A 17,316-nucleotide genomic window follows, 5' to 3' on the forward strand; every position below is an offset into this window, starting at 1 on the left:
CTACGGCATAGCTTCTTGCACATAAAAGCGACATGTGAATGTGTTATACTAAATTACATATATAGGAATAGAAAAATAAGAATAACAAAAACAATTCAAGGTAATAAATGCTGAAATGGATATAGATGCATATAGTATAGTTATAAAGATGAATATAGACTCCTGGGCTCTTAAGAGCTCCCTATGATGTTAAAGAGAAAGACTGGAGAAAGACAATTAGGCATCTGAAAGGGAAAATGAAGAGTAGGAAAGAAAAAGGGGGTCATGACCCCATAGAGACCACTGTAAATGGAGGTCCCTGAGATTTATCTGTAGTAGTAATGATTCACAGATTTTCTATTACAGTAAAATATTCTGTTGCCATTGATTCACTTTTACTCTCAAGATCACGAAATTAGGTTGGGGTTTCAGAAAATATGGCCACAGAGAGGTCCTCAGGACCATTTCTTCTGAAGTTCCATAATGAAGATTTAGTAGAAAGGGGATTCCAAATTGTCAGAGGCTACTTTCTTCAAAGCCAATCTTCCTTCCATCTACTCAGGTATTTGCTGCAGCCTGTCTCCAGCTGATGCATCCATCACAGAATTTCCTGGATGTAAATCCATCTGTATAGGTGAAGGAAGGACTCACAGTCTGTCAGGTAAGTTGAACATGAAAGTCTGTCAGGTACTAGATACACTGCATAGCGTAGCAAAAACAGTAGTGACACCGAAATCACTAAGTCATCTCATAGCTTAATTTAAATAGTCACTTTATTATTTCTCACTGTCTAATTGCCCATTTAGAAAAAAAAAAAAAATCAGTTATACTTTCTTTTTTACGGTGGGGAGTCCACTTGTCACCAAAGACAGAATTTAATCTTACGAGAAAAAAAAATATTCCTTTAAATTATAAGCAACCTACAAAAACACATTAAAAACCACTTAAGCCATTCTCACCCATATAGTGTTACAAGCACAACTATTTTAGAAATGATTATGCAGTTTAAAATACTAGACCACTTTATAAAAATGAAGTCAAAAAAGAAAAATCCTGTTTGGTTTAGTAAGTCATATTCTGTAAAACTGAGAGTTTACCTCTGAAAACCAAGGAGTTTGAATAAAATCAATTAATATTTGCTATGATTAGCATATACAAATAGAAATACTTTCATTTTTCCCTTTACCAACCAAAAAATAGCAAAGTAAATTCTGTAGGCTTGACTATGTTTTTTTTAATCATTTATGTTTTTTATTATTCATGATGAATGTTGATTGCATAACTATAGGTGCTAAATTACATATTATATATTTCTATTGCTAATTTAAAAAGTATTTAAGCTTTTATTTTTAGTTGTATAATATATGAAAAATCAAACAGCTTTCAAAGAAGATAATGCCTACTAGATCATCTTTCTCCGTTAATTTTTTTCCCATAATTTGTAATGGTCTTTGATATTTCTTTTTAACTTTTTCATTTTAATTCTAGTACGGTTAACATACAGTGTTATATTAGTTTCAGGTGTATGATATGATTCACCAATTCTATACATTACTCAGTGCTCATCATGGTAAGTGTACACTTTAATTCCCGTCACCTGTTTCACCCATCCTCTCACTCACCTACCCTCTGGTAACCATCAGTTTGTTCTCTCTAGTTAAGGGTCCGTTTCTTGGTTTCTTTCTCTTTCTCTTTTTCTGTCTCCTTCCCCCTCTCTCTCTCCACCCCCTCTGTTTGTTTCTTAAATTCCACATGAGTGAAATCATATAGTATTTGTCATTCTCTAATTGACTTATTGGCTTAGAATTGTCCTGCCTAGTTCCATCCAGTTTGTTGCAAATGGGAAGATTTCATTCTTTTTCTGTGGCTGAATAACATCCTGTTGTGTGTGTGTATGTGTGTACACCACATCTTCTTTATCCATTCTTCTATTGATGGAAACTTGGGCTGCTTCCACAATTTGGCTATTGTAAATAATGCAGCAGTAAACATAGGGGTGCATATAGCCTTTCAGATTATCATTTTGTATTCTTTGGGTAAATACCCAGTAGTGTGATTACTGGACCGGAGAGTAGTTCTATTTTTAGTTTTTGAGGAACCTCCATACTGCTTTCCAGAGTGGCTGCAAGTTTGCATTCCCATCAACAGTGCACGAGGATTCCATTCTCTCTATATCTTTGCCAACATTGTTTCTTGTGTTGTTGATTTTAGCCACTCTGACAGGTGTGAGACGTTATCTTGTTGTGGTTTTGATTTGCATTTCCCTGATGATGAGTGATGTTGAGCATCTTTTCATGTGTCTGTTAGCCATCTGCATGTCTTCTGCCCAGTTTTTAATTGGGTTATTTGTTTTGGGGGTGTTGAGTTGCATCAGTTCTTTATATATTTTGGACATTATATCAGATATGTCATATGCAGATATCTTCTCCCATTCCATAGGTTGTTTTTTAGTTTTGCTGTTTCCTTCACATGCAGAAGTTTGTTTGTTTGTTTTTTCTATTTTGACTTAGTCCCAATAGTTCATTTTTGCTTTTCTTCCTTGCCTCAGGAGATGTAACTAGAAAAATGTTGCTATGGCCTATGTACGGAAATTTCTGCCTATGCTCTATTTTAGGATTTTTATGGTTTCAGGCCTCACATTTAGGTCTTTAATCCACTTTGAATTTATTTTTGTGTCTGGTATAAGGAAGTGGTGCAGTTTAATCCTTTGCATGTGGGTGTCCAGTTTTCTCAACACCATTTGTTGAAGAGAGTTTATTTCTGGGTTTCTGTTCTGTTCTATTGATCTTTGTGTCTATTTTCATGCCAGTACAGTACTCATTTGATTACTACAGATTTGTAATATAGCTTGAGGTCTGGAATTGAGATGCCTCCAGGTTTGCTTTTCTTTTTCAGGATTGTTTCGACTATTCAGGGTCCTTTATGGTTCCTTACAAATTTTAGGATTATTTGTTCTAGTTCTGTGAAAAATGCTATTGGTATTTTGATAGGAATTTCATTAAATTTGTATATTGTTTTAGGTACTATGGACATTTTAACAATATTTGTTCTTCCAGTGCATAAGCAAGAAATATCTTTGTGTTGCCCTCATTTTCTTTTTATCAATGTTTTATACTTTTTAGAGTATAGATCTTTCACCTTCTTGGTTAAGTTTATGCCTACTTATTTTATTATTTTTGGTACAATTGTAAATAGGATTGCCTTCTTAATTTCTTTTTCTGTTGCTTCATTATTAGTGCATAGAAATGCAATGGATTTCTGTACATTGATTTTGTATCCTGCAACATTACTGAATTCATTTATCAGTTCTATTAGTTTTTTGGTGGAGTCTTGAGTTTTCTGTATATAGTACTATATCATTGTGAATAGTGAAAGTCTTACTTTTGCTTTAACAAATTGGATGATTTTATTAGTTCTTCTTATCTGATTGCTGTGACTAGGATTTCCAGTACTATGTTGAATCAAAATGGTGAGAGTGGACACCCTTGTCTTGTTCCTGATATTAGGGGGAGGGCTCTCAGTTTTTCACCATTGAGCATAATTTTAGCTGTGGGTTTTTCATATATGGCCTTTATGATGTTGAATTATGTTCCCTCTGAAACTACTTTTCTGAGGGTTTTTATCATGAATGGATGTTGTACTTTGTCAGATGGCTTTTTAAACTGCATCAGTTGAAATGATCATATGGTTTTCATCCTTGCTCTTGGTGCGATGTATCATGTTGACTGATTTGCCAATGTTGAACCACCATGTATTCTGGGAATAAATCCCACCTGATTTTGATGAATGAATTTTTTAATGTATTGTTGGATTCAATTTGTTGATATTTTGTTGAGGATTTTTGTATCTATATTTATTAGAGATATTGGCATGCAATATTCTCTCTCTCTCTTGTTTTATTTTATTTATTTTTTTCTTGGAGTGTCTTTATTTTGTTTTGGTATCAGGATAATGCAGGCCTCATAGAATGAATTTAGAAGTTTTCCTTCCTCTTCTATTTTGGAATACTTTGAGGAGAAAAGGTATTAACTTTTCCTTAAATGTTCAGTAGAGTTCACCTGTGAAGCCATTAGGTCTTGAGTTTTTGGGAATTTTTTGATTACTGATTCAGTTTCATTGCTGGTAGTTGGTCTGTTTAAACTTCTATTATCCTTCTTCAGTCTGAGTACATTACAGATTTCTAGGAATTTATTTCTTCTAAGTTGTCCAATTTGCTACCATATAACTTTTCATAATATTGTTATAATCCTTTTTATTTCTGTAGTATCAGTTGTGATTTCTCCTCTTTCATTTCTGGTTGGATTTATCTATCTATCTATCTATCTATCTATCTATCTATCTATCTATCTATCTATTTATTTATTTATTTATACTCTTTTTACTAGTCTGGCTAAATGTTTATCAATTTTGTTGATCTTTTCCAGGAACCAACTCTTAGTTTCATTGATCTGTACTATTTTTTTTTTAAGTTGTTATTTCAGGTATTTCTGCTCTAATCTTATTATTTCCTTCCTTCTACTGGTTTGGTGTTTTGTTTGTTCTTTTTCTAGCTCCTTTATGTGTAATATTAGATTGTTTGAGATTTTGCTTGCTTCTTAAGGCAATTTTGCTGCATCCTACATCCCAGAGATTTTGGATCATTTTGTTTTCATTTTTCTCTGTGTATTATTATTTTTTTTATTTCCTCTTTGATTTCTTGGTTGACCCATTCATTGTTTAGTAGTGTGTTATTTAGCATCTTTGTAATTGTGTTCTTTCCAGAATTTTTCTTGTGATTGATTTCTAGTTTCATAGTATTCAGGTCAAAAAAGATGGCTGGTATGACTTCAGCCTTTTTAAATTTGTTGAGACTTATTTTGTGGTCTAACATGTAATCTATTTTGAGAATGTTCCATGTACGCTTGAAAAGGTGTATTCTGCTAGTTTTGGATGAAATGTTTTGAATAGATCTTTTAGGTCTATCTGGTCCAAAATGTCATTGAAAGCCACTGTTACCTTGTTGATTTTCTTTGTATGATCTGTCCATTGATGTAAGTGGGGTGTTAAAGTCCCCTACTATTATTGTATTACTATTGATTACTTCCTTTATGTTTGTTATTAACTGCTTTATGTATTTGAGTGCTCCCAGGATGGGTTGATAAATATTTACAATTGTAATACCTTCTTGTTGGATTCTCCCCTGAATGATTATATAGTGCCCTTCTCTGTCTTTTGTTACAGTCTTTGTTTTAAAGTATTTTGTCCAATATAAGTACTGTTACCCTGGCTTTCTTTTCACACCCATTTGCTTGATAAATTCTTCATCCCTTCACTTTCAATCTGCATTTATCTTTAGGTCTGAAATGAGTCTCTTGTATGCAGCATATAGATAGGTCTTGTTTTTACATGCATTTTGTCACCCTTTGTCTTTTGATTGGAATGTTTAGTCCATTTTCATTCAGTGTAATTACTGCTAAGTAGGTCCCTATTGTCATTTTGTTACTTGTTTTATGGTTGTTTTTGTAGTTGTTCTCTGTTCCTTTCTTCCCTTATTCTCTTCTCTCAAGTTGGTTTTCTTTAGTGATATACTTGGGTTACTTTCTCTTTATTTTTTTGCATATCACTGATTTTTGATTTGTGGTTACCATTTGGTTTGTATATAATATCTTCTATATATAGCAGTGTATATTAAGTTTGAACTCATTCTTTACAACTTTACTTCCCACCTTCTGGTATATGGTATCATACTTCATATCCTTTTATTTTGTGAGTTCCTTGATTGTTTTTTTTATAAATATACTTATTTTTACTGCTTTTGTGCTTCCTACTTTCCTTACTCTAGCTTGTTGTCTTTCCTTTCCACTCAAAAGAGTCCCCTAAAGCATTTCTTGCAGGGCTCATTTAGTGGTCATGAATTCCTTTAACTTTTGTTTGGAAAAATCTTTATCTCACCTTCTATTCTGTAGGATCGCCTTACTGTATAGAGTATTCTTGGCTGCAGCATTTTGAATATATCATGCCACTCCCTCTGGCTTTCAAGGTTTCTGCTGAAATTATCTGATAGCCTTATGTGGTTTCCTTTGTATGTAACTGCTTTCTTCTGCTGCTTTTAAAATTCTCTATCTCTTCTTTTCCCACTTTAATTACTGTGTATCTTGGTGTGGACCTCCTTGGGTGGATTACGGGGCGGGGGTGTTGGAATCTCTGTGCCTAGATTATCTGGATTTGTTTCCTTCCCCTGATTTAGGAGATTTACAACTATTATTTCTTCAAATAAATTTTCTGCCCCCTTTTCTTTCTCTTTGCCTTCTGGTCCCAAAAGGCAACTGTCATTATACTTGATGGTATCATTGAGTTCTCTGTTTTCGTTTTGAATATATATATTTCCCCCTCTCATCTGCTCAGCTTATTTACTGTTATTTGGTCCTCCAGGTCACTAGTCCAATCTTCTGCTTCATGTCTTCTACTATTTATTACATCTAGTGTATTTTTAAATTCATTTATTGTGCTCCTTATCTCTAATCGGTTCTTTTTTTTTTTTATCTCATTAAGTGTCAGAGTTGTCCTCTACTCTCTTGTTAAGTCTGGTGAGTATCTTTATGATCATGACTTTAAATTCTCTAACAGGCATATTACTTATCTTCATTTTGTTTTGGTCTCTGGCTGTGATTTTGTCTTACTCTTTTACTTGGGTTATATTCCTCTGTCTCCTCATTTTGTCTAACTTCTGCATAGGTTTCTGTGTGTTAAGGGAGACAGCCACATCTGCACTTGCAACTAATGGCCTTATGAAGAAGAGGTCCTGTAGTTTCTGCTATGTAGTGTCCCCTTTTCACCAGAATCTGCCCCTTCAGGGGTGTCTTCTATGTGTGATGTATCTATCCTGCTGTTGTGGCTGAGCTGCTTTGTCCTTCAGTCCGGTTGTCTGCAGTAAGCTTTCTTGGTCTGTTGTGGGCAGTGTTTACTCCCTGTGGTGTCACTGGGCCCGCCTAGAGATGCTGTGGGCTTGACTTGAGTCAGACCAGGCATTTGCCAGAGATGTAGTAGCACCAAACTGCAGGGCACTTTCCCTGGCTGTCCACTGAGAAGCTTTTATCGGTTGGTGGGGCCTGAAGTCAGACCAGTTGTCTGCCTCCAGCCTGCTACTTGTTTTCTCTGACTGGTGTGTGTATTTATCTTTCCTCTCTCAGGGGCATGTGTGACTTTGGAGTGGTGCCGGCTACTCTAGGGGCTGCTTTTGCACTGCCAGGGCTGCAGCATCCTGTGTGGGGTCTGGTCAAGAGCATATTGGAAAGGGTGGCTCCACTGAAACACAGCATAGGGAGGGGAGGGTGGTAGTGCTAGCAAGTTTTGAGTGCTGCCGTTTTTCTGTAGGAGGAGCCCTGCAGCACCCAGACTGAGATGGTGTCTGAAGGGTCATTGGATCTGTGGAAGCTGATAATTTTAACCATTAAAAATACTAGTGCTAATAATAACTATGTTTATGGTTATAATTTATTAAACACTAAGTGCAAGTGTTTATGCCGCACCAAACACCATGGTGACATATATTTAAGGTATCCCAAGTTATCACCTCCACTATCTTTATAAGGAAGCTGATGCTTAGAAAAATTAAACAATGTATTGGTAAATCTCTGCGCTGAGATTTGAACGCAGGCCTACCTAATTCCTGAACTAGTTAGTACTTTTACTCTGTTATCCTGCCTCCAAAAAAGACCTGATTATCCCTTTTCTAACAAGAGAAATTGTCTTGTACTAATCTGTAAATTCTTCTTACAACTAAAAATCACCCAGAATAAAGCTCAGATCAGATGCCAAACAAGTCAGTTAGTTTCTCTGACTCAAGGCTAGAGAGAATCCGTAATTCCCGTCTACTTTTCACCCCAAAGTGTGGCATTACTGTGGAGCCAGGGGACAGGCAAGTGATGATAACTGCCTACATATCCATCTGCATGAGTGAGGCAATGCTTAATGGAAGAATGCTGAATAGGGTTCCTTTCCCTGAGAACCACCCCTCCCCAAAGTGAATAAAAACAGCCTCTTTCCCCAAAGGGAGATATGACTGAGACAGAATATAGGGTTAAGAATATATTTTTTTAGGTCTCATTTTAAGGCCTTAAATATTTTCTCACTAAATCACACATATACTTCAAATAGAAATTGAAGAAAAGTAGGTGAAAGAGAAGGGACAAAAGAAGGAATTATAAAAGAGCAAATAAGAACTTCCTCAGGAAGTCACCACGAACTTTCAGGGCCTTTTTGTTATTTAGGGACAAAGGAGAATGGTCGGCATGAGAAACTAGATGAGGTCAAGGCATTAACATGGGAAAATATTAAGTACAATGTTTTCTGTATTTAGCTGCTTAAAATTAAGTGACAAATTGTTTCTGAACTATAAATAATTTTTTATTTATTTGACAGAGAGAGAGAGAGAGAGACACAGCCAGGGAGAGAGGGAACACAAGCAGGGGGAGTGGGAGAGGAAGAAGCAGGCTCTCAGCAGAGGAGCCTGACGCAGGGCTCGATCCCAGAGCGCTGGGATCACGCCCTGAGCCAAAGGCAGACACTTAATGACTGCGCCACCCAGGCGCCCCTGAACTATAAATAATTAAAACAATCATGTGTATGACACTTTACATGTTGTATTTCATTTAATCTAAAAAGCAGCCTTAAAACATAGGCTGTATTTTAATGCTTGTTTTATATTTGGAGAAACTGAGCCTTAAATGAGGTTGAGCAACTTGCTCAAGGATACAGCTAATAAATGGCAAAACTGGAATTTAAAGCCAGAAGTTTGATTTCATAGACTGAACACTTATCCTAGATATTCAGTAGTCAACAAGTAATGGTGTTTTCATTTCTCTTTTCCTAATAAGGTTCTGATATAATTTTAGACAACTTTAAGCACTGTCCTAGCAATATATGCTGGCTGGGTTCCTAATAAGGAAAATAACCAATAACTCTCAGGAATAAAACACTACATCAGTATTAAGATAGTCAACCATTAGATGTTAGGGGTCTCTGTGCCCAGTACTATTTCAGAGTATGATCTCATAGAAAGTATGAATGGATTAAATTCCAAAGTCAATTCTAAGTTGGAAAAAAACTGAAAAGTTTTCTGAGCATGGGAGGTGCTTCCTGCTGGCCATGAATCCAAGAAGGAAAACTGGCAGGAGTGATTAAATATAACCAGTGGTTTCAGCAGTGGAAATCAGTGTTTCCTCAATGTTGCATAAGCAACTGATAAAGAGCATAGGGCCTGACTGTGACAACATAGATGCACCTTAAGGACATTTTCCTAAGAGAAATAAGCCAGTCACAAAAGGTCCGATACTGTGTGATTCCACTACCAAAAGGCATCTAAAATAATCAAACTCCTAGAAGCAGAGAGTAGAATGGTGTTTGCCAGGGGAGTGGGAAATGGGGAGTTGCTATTTAATGGGTATAAAATTTTAGTCGTGCAAGATGACTAAGGTCTACAGATCTGCTATGCAACACTGTGCCTATAGTTAACAATACTTTATTGTGCATTTAAGATTTGTCAAGAGAGTAGATCTCATATTAAGTATTCTTACAACAATGAAAAAAATATTTTTATGAATCCAGCATAACTTTGGTATGACAAATATATTGCAAAGAAAGAAACAGACCAATATTATATATGAAAACAAAACAAAAAAATGAGCATAGGGCTTGAGTAATTGCTAAACAGACATCCATAACCCAAACCATATGTGTCACTATTCCCAGTAGTAACACTGAGTTCAACTTGGGAGGTAAGAAGTACAAATGACACATCACTCCATATTGTTTGGTGGTGGTGTCATTGATGAGCTCATACCACCGACAGCTGCACAGTTAACTACACACATAGGACTTCCTCTTTTGTTTTTTAATCACAATGCTGTCAGGTGAGGCATAAGAAAAATTATAAAGCCTTTAGATTCCTTCATTTCAAAAACAAATAAAATACTTACATTATTAACAGAAGAGCATACTGGTTTCGGTCCGTAAAATCTTTGGGAAAGGACAACTGTAAAGGAAGTTCTTTTAAAGAAAGAGCAAAATATTAAAGATGGAGAGTCATTTACACGTAAAACTATAAGATGCAGAGAATGTTGTTCTTAAATAACATAGCATGCACAAAACTTTACCATAGTCGTCAATATGAAGCATTTTAATTTCTGACTTTACTATCTTCTTCTTCAGGATAGCTTCCTTCAGCATGGAATTGCTTTCCAATATAAAATATTCTATAAATCAAAAAAGTTAATTTAAATAACTAACTACTATGTGTTGATCAGGAATCAGTGCAACACAACAAATAATCAGTGATTATCATTTGGCAAGCACTGTGTTAGGCACTGATTAAACTCATAATTTTTCTCCTGGCTGGATTACCACAGCAGTTTTCTAACTGAGCTTTCTTATTCCAGTGAAATGTTCTCTATTTGCCCTATACTTGGAATTAGCATTTACATTTTCAAAATGCAAATCTGATCATGTTACTACTCTGCTGAAGAATATTTAAAAAAATACAAACTTATCTAGCACCTAATAAGATGACATTACCATGCTGGGCTTCCAATACAAAATTGTGAGGCATGTGAAAGATCAGGAAAATATTGCCCATGATGAGTACAAAATGTAATCAATAGAAATAATGCAGGTGACATATTCTCTTTTTTAATGGTATTCCCAATCGATTATAATTATATCCCCTGTGTTTATTAGGGTGAAAAAAAATAGGCATGAGGATATTAAGGAAATATATGAATGAAATTTTTTAAAAAGACACAAAATACTAAAAAAACTGTAAAATCTGATATTCATAAAAACAATCTAAGATGAAAAATACTAGGTGGGATTAATAGCATATTAGGTACTGTAAAGAATTTATTAATGAATTTGAGAATAAGGCAATAGACAATATTAAAAAATTAAAAAAAAAACAAGTTGACAAAATATGAACATCAGTAACTTCCTGGAATTTTGATTGATATGCTAAACCTATAAATTTATTAGGGAGATTTGACATACTGAAAATAGCCCTCTAATCCATAAGTATATATGTATATCCATTGAGTCTTTAATTTCTCTCATCATGGGAGAAAACAATCAGTCTTTCAACATTAAGACATTAAGTATGATATCAGTTGTAGTATTTTTGTAAATTATGTTCATCTGATTAAGAAATTTCCTTCTATTCTTGCTAATAATTTATTGTTGTTTTTACTATTATTCAATTTTATAAAATACTTTCTTCTAAATCCTCAGAGTTAACAGTAAAATAAAGTGAATTGCATTGATTGATTATTGAATGTTATAGCAATCATGGATTCTTCAGGTAAACCTCATGTACTCATAATATATTATCCTTTTATAAATTGTTGTATTTTACTTGCTAGTATTTAGTTAATGAACTTTGTGTCTGTTTCATTAGAAAAAAAGATTTTATTTTTTAAGTAATCACTACACCCAACATGGGGCTCAAACTCACTACCTCAAGATCAGGAATCTTACACTCTACCAACTGAGCCGAACAGGCACATGCCACCCCCTTTTTTATTTTTGTCCTTGTAATGTTTATGCTGGATCTGGAGTCTGGAATGCTAGCCTTATATTTTCTGAGATTTTGTATAAGCTTGGTATAAATATATTGAATACTGCACAGAATTCTCCAGTGAAGCTAACTGGAATTTTCTTTGTAGGAAGAATATTAGTTAAAAAATGTTTTAGTAGATAATATTTATATAGTGTATTTCCTCCTGTCTGATTGTTTAGCAATTAATGTCTTTTAAGAAATTTACCCACTTCATCAAAAATGTAAAATTCACTACCGTAAAATTACCTATAATATTCTATTACTATCATTCTAATGTATGTAAGATCCATTAACATCATGCATTTCATTAATGAAAATAGTGTACATTTTCATTGATGACTGTATATAGTACTTTATAAATTTTATTGATCTTTAAAAAAACTTTGCTTTTATTTATTTTCTCTATTGCTAGTCCATTTACTTTATCGTTTATTTCCACTCTTTATTATTTCCTCCCGTCAACTTAATTTGCTCTTCTTTTTCTAGCTAATTAAAGTGGAAGTTTAGATGATTGATTTTAAAGTTTTCCTTTTTTATTAAGCCAGAATTTAGAGCCATAAATTTCTAGTCATATTGTCAGGTATTCCCAAATTTGAATTAGTTATATTTTCATTTTTCTGTGGCTCAATGTATTCTCCTAAATTATTCTTTTATCTAGGTATTATTTAGAATTACAAATCTGATGGCAAACATTCTCAGCATTTCTTCTGTATTCTTCATTTTGCCTTCAATTTTGAAGGCTGTTTTCTAAGATCATTATTCCAGGTTGAGGATTATGTTTTCTTTTCCATCATCATTTAATTAATCAATTACTTAAATTCCAGTATACTTAATATACAGTGTTACATTAGTTGCAGGCATGCAATATAATGATTCAGCATTCTGTATATTACTCAGTGCTCATCATGGTAAGTGCACTCTTAATCCCCTTCACCTATTTCAAACCCCCCCCCCCCCCACTGTCCTCAGGTAACCATGTTTGTTTGTAGTTTTTGGTTTGTCTCTTTTCTCCCTTTGTTTTGATTCTTAAACTCCACATATGAGTGAAATCATATGGTATTAGTCTTTTTCTGACTAACTTCCTTTAGCATTATATTCTCTAGATCCATCCATGTTGTTGCACATGGCAAAATTTCATTCTTTTTTATGGCTGAATAATATTGCATTGTATGTGGGTGTATCACATCTTCTTTATCCATTCATCTATTGATGGATGCTTGAGCTGCTTCCATAATTTGGCTATTGTAAAAAATGCTGCAGTAAAGATAGGGGTGCATATAGCCTCTCAACTTAGTGTTTTTGTATCCTTTGGGTAAATACCCAGTAGTGTGCTTACTGAACTGTATGGTAGTTGTATTTTTAATTTTTTGAGGAACTTCCATACTGCTTTCCAAAGTGGCTGCAACAGTTTACATTCCCACCAACAGTGCATGAGGATTCTGTTTTCTCCACACCCTTGTCAACACTTGTGTTTCTTATGTTGCTGATTTTAGCCATTCTGACAGGAGTGAAGTGATACTTCATTGTGGTTTTGATTTGCATTTCCCTGATAATAAGTGATTTTGAGCATCTTTTCATGTGTCTGTTGGCCATCTGGATGTCTTCTTTGGAAAAATGTCTGTTTATGTCTTCTGCCCAGTTTTTAAGATTAATTGATTGATTTGACAGAGAGAGTGTGAGCACAAGCAGGGGGAGCAGCAGGCAGAGGGAGAGGGAGAATTAGGATCCCCACTGGGCAAGGAGCCTGATACAGGACTCAATCGCAGGACTCTGGGATCATGACCTGAGCCGAAGGCAAACGCCCAACCAACTGAGCCACCCAGGCACCCTGTCTACCCAGTTTTTAATTGGGTTATTTGTTTTTGGGATGTTGAGTTATATCAGATCTTTATATATTTTGGATACTAACCCTTTATTGGATATGTCCCTTGCAGATATCTTCTCCCATTCTGTAGGTTGTTTTTCAGTTTTGTTGATTGTTTCCTTCACTCTGCGGAAGCTTTTTATTTTGTTGGGACTGTAGTCCCAATAGTTCATTTTTGCTTTTGTTTCCCTTGCCTCAGGAGACCATAACTAGAAAAATGTTGCTATGGCCTATGTAAGAGAAATTACTGCCTGTGCTCTATTCTAGGATTTTATGATTTCATGGCTCACATTAGGTCCTTATTTTGAGTTTATTTTTGTGTCTGGTACAAGAAAGTGGTCCAGTTTCATTCTTAAGCATGCAACTGTTCAGTTTTCTCAACAACATTTGTTGAAAAGACTGACTTTTTTTCCCCCCACTGCATTAGCTTACCTCTTGTTGAAGACTGATTGACCATATAATCGTGGGGTTATTTTGGTCTTTCTTTCTGTTGATCTTTGCATCTATTTTGTGCCAGTACTATATTTTTTTGATCACTACAGATTTGTAATATAACTTGAGGTCTGGAATTGTGACACCTCCAGCTTTTTCAAGACTGTTTTGACTGTTTGGGGTCTTCTGTGGTTTTATACAAATTTTAGGATTGTTTGTTCTAGGTTTTTGAAAATTATTATTCATATTTTGATAGAAATTTCATTAAATCTATAGATTGCTTTGGGTAGTATGGACATTTTAACAAGATTTGTTCTTCCAACCCATGAGCATGGAATATCTTTCCATTTCTTTGTGTCCTCTTTAATTTCTTTCATCAGTGTTTTATGGTTTTCAGAGTACAGGTGTTTCATGTCCTTGGTTCATTCTATTCCTATGAATTTTATTATTTTTGATGCATTTCTAAATGGGATTGTTTATTAATTTCTCTTTGCTGCTTTGTTATTAGTGTATAGAAATGGAACAGATTTCTGTATATTCATTTTTTATCCTGCAACCTTAAATTCATTTATCAGTTCTGGTAGTTTTTTGGTGAAGTATTGGGTTTCCGGTATACAGTATCATGTCATCTGCATATAGTGAACATTTTACTTCTTCCTTACTAATTTGGATGTTTTTCATTTCTTTTTGTTTGATTGCTGTAGCTAGGATTTCCAGTATCATGTTGAATAAAAGTGGTAAGAGTGGACATCTCTGACTTATTCCTGATATTAGGGAAATTGCTCTCAGTTTTTCATCATAGAGGATGATGTTAGCTGTGGGTTTTCATATAAGACCTTTATTATGTTCAGGTGTCTTCCCTTTAAACCTATTTTGTTGAGGGTTTCTATCATGTTGTACTTTATCAAATGCTTTTTCTGCATCTATTGAAATGAGGATATGGTCTTTATCCTTATCTTTGTGATGTGATATATCACATTGATTGCTTAGTTGAACTACCCATGCATCCTGGGAATAAAACCCACTTGATCATGGTGAATGATTTTTTAAATGTACTGTTGGATTTGGTTGGCTAGTATTTTTTGAGGGTTTTTGCATCTATGCTCATCAGTGATATTGGCCTGTAGTTCTTTTTTTTTGTAGTGTCCTTATCTAGTTTTGGTGTTGGGGTAATGCCAGCCTCATGGAATGAAGCTAGGCAGATTTCCTTCCTCTTCTGTTTTTTGAAATAGTTTGAGAATAGGTATTAACTCTTCTTTAAGTGTTTGGTAGAATTCACCTGTGAAGCTGTCTGCTCCTGAACTTTGGTTTGTTTGGAGTTTTTTGATTAGTGATTTAATTTCATTGCTGATTTATGGCCTGTTCAAATTTTCAATTTCTTCCTGATGCAGTTTTGGGAGGTTAAATGTTTCTAGGAATTTATTTCTTCTAGGTTGTCCAGTTTGTTGACCTATAATCTTTAATATTTTCTTACAATCCTTTTTATATCTGTGGTATCAGATGTTATTTATCCCCTTTCTTTTCTGATTTTCTTTGCGTCCTCTCTCATTTTCTCTATTTATTTGCTTATTGATTTATTGATTTTGATGAGTCCTGAGTTTATCAGTTCTGTTAATCTTTTCAAAGAACTAGCTCCTGGAAAACTCTATTTCCTTCTAGTCTTAATGATAGCCTTGCTGGATAGATCATTTTTTCCTGCATATTTTTTTCCTTTCAACATTTTGAATATATCATGTCACTTCCCTCTGATCTGCAAAGTTTCTTGATGAAAAATCAGCTGATAGCCTGATGGGGTTTCTCTTGTATATAACTGTTTTCTTTTCTCTTGCTGGTTTTTTTTGTTTTTTGTTTTTTGTTTGTTTGTTTTGCTGCTTTTAATATTCTCTTTATTGCTACTTTTTGCCATTCGGTTGCTTTGTGTCTTTCTGTGGACCTTCTTGGATTTAGTTCAAAGGGGGCTCGCTGTGCCTTTTGGATCTGGATGTCTGTTTCCTTCCCTAGATTTGGGATGTTTTTAGCTATTTCTTCAGTAAATTTTCTGTACCCTTTTCTCTCTCTACTCCTGGGATCCGTGTAGTGTGAATGCTGTTACACTTGATGTTAAGTCTATTCTTGTTTTGTATAACTTTTTTTTTTTCTCTCACCTGCTTAGTTTGATGCTTTCATTTACTCTGTCCTCCAGGCCACTGATCCATATATTCTTCCTGAAGTCTACTAGTTATTCCATCTAGTATATTTTTAATTTCATTTAATGAGTTCATACCTGATTGGTTTTTTTCCTGTGCTTTCTCTTTACGTTTGTTAATGATGTTTCCTACTCTTTTCTCAGGTCCAGTAAATATCTTTGTGATCATTACTTTAAATTCTCTATCAGGTATATTACTTGTGTCTATTTCAGTTGGGTCATTTGCTGTGATTTTGTTCTTTGTGACCTATTTCCTTTTCTCATTTTGTCTAAATCTTTGTGTCTGTTTCTGTATGCTAGGAAAGTCAGCTATGTCTCCTGCCTTATGAAGAAGAGGTCCTGTAGTGCAGTGTCCCCAGTCCACCAGAACCTGACACTTGGGGGTGATCCCTGTGTGTGTTGCGTATGCCCTGTTGTTGTGGCTGAGTTGCTTTTTTCTTCAGTCTAGTCATCTGCAGTGGTTCTCTTTGTCTGTTGTGGGCAGTGGTTGGTCTCTTTTATGTTAGTGGGCCAGTCTTGGGCTGCCTTGGGCTTGAGTTGTGTCAGACCAACCATTTGCCAAGCCACCAAACTATAGGAAGCTTACCTATTTTGTCCCCTGGGAAGCTTTTATTGTGAGAAGCTTTTATTGGTGTGCGGGGCCTGCACCTCTTTGGAAGGGCTCTGGCTAAGAGCATTTTGGAAGGGTTGGCTCTGCTAAGGGCAAGGGTCCACAAATGGGGTGGGGGGGCAGTGGTGTTAGCAACGTTTGCACTTGTCCTCTTGGGGAGGGGACCTGCATTCACTAGAAGTAAGGCCAGCCTGGCTGCAGAGGGCAGATCTGAAGTGCAAGGGGGGAGGGAGGTGCAGGACACGCAGTGTTAGCAAGGAGCGAGTGTCTGGGCTTCTCTGATTCCCGCAGGTGGCCCTCTGTTTATGCTGGGAGGTGGGAGTAGGTAATGGTGTCCACCAGCTCCTTTGTTTCTGAAGAAGTTTTTCAAGGATCCCTGCCTTTCCATCACACTCATGAGATTAGTCAAGAAAGCTCCCTTCTATATGCCCCAGGCATTTTTCAAACTGCTGCTTCTATGCAGTATGTCTGCAGGCTGTTTGTTGTGCTGTCTCTTTAAGGGCGGGGACTCAGTTTCCTCCAGGTTCTCCCAGAACTGAGCCCCCTTATTTTTATAGTTTCAGGTTTTCAGTCCCATTGGTTGTTACAACTCATGAAATTCAGCCCATCTGGCTTTCAAAGCCAAATGTTTAGAGTCCACACAGGGAAGACAAATTCCCGTG

General features: G+C 35.5%; 1 protein-coding gene across 1 annotated transcript in view; it reads right to left on the reverse strand.

Moving 5' to 3' along the window:
- DPP10 (dipeptidyl peptidase like 10) overlaps nucleotides 1-17,316 on the reverse strand; it is a 143,149-nt gene that overhangs the window by 28,635 nt on the left and 97,198 nt on the right. Inside the window, exons 12-13 of the mRNA XM_026510117.4 lie at nucleotides 10,113-10,211; nucleotides 9,936-10,005 (exon numbers count right to left, since the gene is read on the reverse strand). Of these exons, the coding sequence (XP_026365902.2) occupies nucleotides 9,936-10,005; nucleotides 10,113-10,211 (169 nt within the window). The remainder of the gene's footprint in view (nucleotides 1-9,935; nucleotides 10,006-10,112; nucleotides 10,212-17,316) is intronic.

Source organism: Ursus arctos, unplaced genomic scaffold (assembly GCF_023065955.2).
Source record: "Ursus arctos isolate Adak ecotype North America unplaced genomic scaffold, UrsArc2.0 scaffold_1, whole genome shotgun sequence".
NCBI classification, from domain to species: Eukaryota; Metazoa; Chordata; class Mammalia; order Carnivora; family Ursidae; genus Ursus; species Ursus arctos.